General features: G+C 53.8%; 1 protein-coding gene across 1 annotated transcript in view; it reads right to left on the reverse strand.

Annotated features, from left to right (window-relative positions):
- The window catches only part of SDRG_13518 (TKL protein kinase), a gene marked incomplete at both ends in the record, with an annotated part of 2,665 nt that extends 1,228 nt beyond the window's left edge, over positions 1 to 1,437 (reverse strand). The window contains 10 exons of the mRNA XM_008619611.1: positions 123 to 227; positions 276 to 365; positions 408 to 485; positions 529 to 636; positions 686 to 780; positions 830 to 935; positions 987 to 1,085; positions 1,133 to 1,231; positions 1,280 to 1,369; positions 1,423 to 1,437. Coding sequence (XP_008617833.1) covers positions 123 to 227; positions 276 to 365; positions 408 to 485; positions 529 to 636; positions 686 to 780; positions 830 to 935; positions 987 to 1,085; positions 1,133 to 1,231; positions 1,280 to 1,369; positions 1,423 to 1,437 — 885 coding nt within the window. The remainder of the gene's footprint in view (positions 1 to 122; positions 228 to 275; positions 366 to 407; positions 486 to 528; positions 637 to 685; positions 781 to 829; positions 936 to 986; positions 1,086 to 1,132; positions 1,232 to 1,279; positions 1,370 to 1,422) is intronic.
- Between the last annotated feature and the right edge of the window lie 641 nt (positions 1,438 to 2,078).

A 2,078-nucleotide genomic window follows, 5' to 3' on the forward strand; every position in this document is an offset into this window, starting at 1 on the left:
TCGACATTTATCTTTGGATTCGCCAACAGCATGTACAACATCGTCGTGTGACCTTTGGCGGCCGCCACATGCAGCGCCGGTTTCGCGTTCTGTGGACGTGATGGGTCCGATGCCATCTTTACGTGGGAGCGTACTGTCGCGTGGACGTTGACGTTGATATGCAGCAGTTGCTGGACAAGGCTCATGTGGCACTCCTCAACCGCGCGCGCCAAGACCGAGTAGCCTTCCTACAAAAAATCATGATGGCAACAACTTCGCTAGTAAGAGAGACGCACAGTATCGACGGCCTCGACGTCCAGTGAGGGCAGCAAGCGTTGCAGCAAGCACGGGTCGTCGTACGTCAAGGCCTTGTGCAGCAACAACGACTAGAGCAAAGAGTGGTGTGCGTATCACATGACGATGCGTACGTGGCACGGCGCGAAGCTTCTGGCAACGAGTCGCTCGATGGTTGCCGACTTGTTGTCGCGGACAGCGTTCCACAGCCGCTACATCACGTTGACTGAGCGTATCGAGAGGTTAATGGATGACCTTGGCATATGTTTTCTTGCGCGAATAGTCCGCGATTACTGCCGCCACATATGCGCATTTTGCGTCTTCTTGGTCGTCTTGCGCTGTCATCCATGGTGTCTTCCCATCCTACAAAGTCGCATGCTCGCATGTCTAGCTCTCGTACAAAAGAGAATACCATATTGCGTGCGTCCACGTCGGCGCCATGTTCGAGCAAGAGGCGGACAACGTTAAAGTCGCCACCAAAAGCAGCGTCGTGGAGTGGTGTCGCCCCTTCCAACCGACGTAAAAAAATGTCATTATCCACACGAAATCAACGTACTAGTGATCTTGTCGCGCGCGTTGATGTCGGCGCCGCGGTCGAGCAAGAGGCGAACGACGCCCACTTCACCGCCATACGCAGCTTTGTGCAATGGCGTCCGACCGTCCTGGATTCCCATATATGCCATATCCGAATCGTCAAAAAGCAAGTACCATACCGTGGCACGCGCGTCAGCTAGAGCGCCACGATCGAGCAAGAGGCCAACGACTCTCAGTTTGCCACCATATGCAGCTTTGTGCATTGGCGTCTCCGCATCCTGCAACCCATTGTTCAAAATCGTAGACCAAGCAAGGTACTAGAGACCTTGTCGCGTGCGGTCATGTCAGCGCCGCGGTCGAGCAAGAGGCGAGCGACGTCGAATCGACCAAACGACGCAGCTTGGTGCAAAGGCGTTACACCATGCTACACATTGCACATCAAAATGGCGACCATACGATACCAAGCACGTACTCGGCGTCTGCAGTGGACGTCGACGCCCTCGTCGAGGAGGGACGTGATGCGCGCCAAGTCGCCAGCTTTGGAAGCGTCGTGCAGTGCTTCCTAATACGATATACGATCGCTCGGTCGTCATTCATTGCCGGTCGTCCGAGTACCTCCTTCGTCGTCATCGGCAACTGGAAATATTGAGTTTGAGAGATAACGCATTTGTTTTGGGAGGGTGATATATCATTTGAGTTTGCCGTTGTTTGTTTCATTGGATGTTTTAAACAATCGCGTTTGACTCGTTTGGTCATTGCAGGTAAATTCCAAGGGCGTATACATGTATCCTTGCTCACAGCAACATCCCTCGCGGGCGGACCAAGCGTCACGTCGTGTTGAGGTCTCGTTGACAAATGAGATTCCTTGCATGCCGCATACCAATTCCGCATACCTACATTTGAACTGCACATGCCGCCACACCACCTAACCCTTATGACCCAAAGGGAAGCGAGTAGTGCGCGTGCCACCTCGCTAAAAACGAAAAAGATTCGAGCGTTTCTTCGTATTGTGGGCAAACATGCCACGCACTTTGGCCAACCTCAAGGGGTTTGTCCAATCGTTGAGGCACTGGGCACATGAATGACGTCATATCTAGTTTTGTCGTCCCGGATACCGAGTTGCGAGAGTCAAGGGTGATGCCGGGTGTCCGATGAAGAGCATCCAACACCTTGCGCTCGCCGTGGCGCACTGCGAGGTGCAAAAGCGTGTCGCCCACCTAGTACAAGCATGTCTAGCCATGCAGGTACGAGACGCTTGCGCACGTACCTCG

Source organism: Saprolegnia diclina (genome assembly GCF_000281045.1).
Source record: "Saprolegnia diclina VS20 unplaced genomic scaffold supercont1.60, whole genome shotgun sequence".
NCBI lineage: Eukaryota > Oomycota > Saprolegniomycetes > Saprolegniales > Saprolegniaceae > Saprolegnia > Saprolegnia diclina.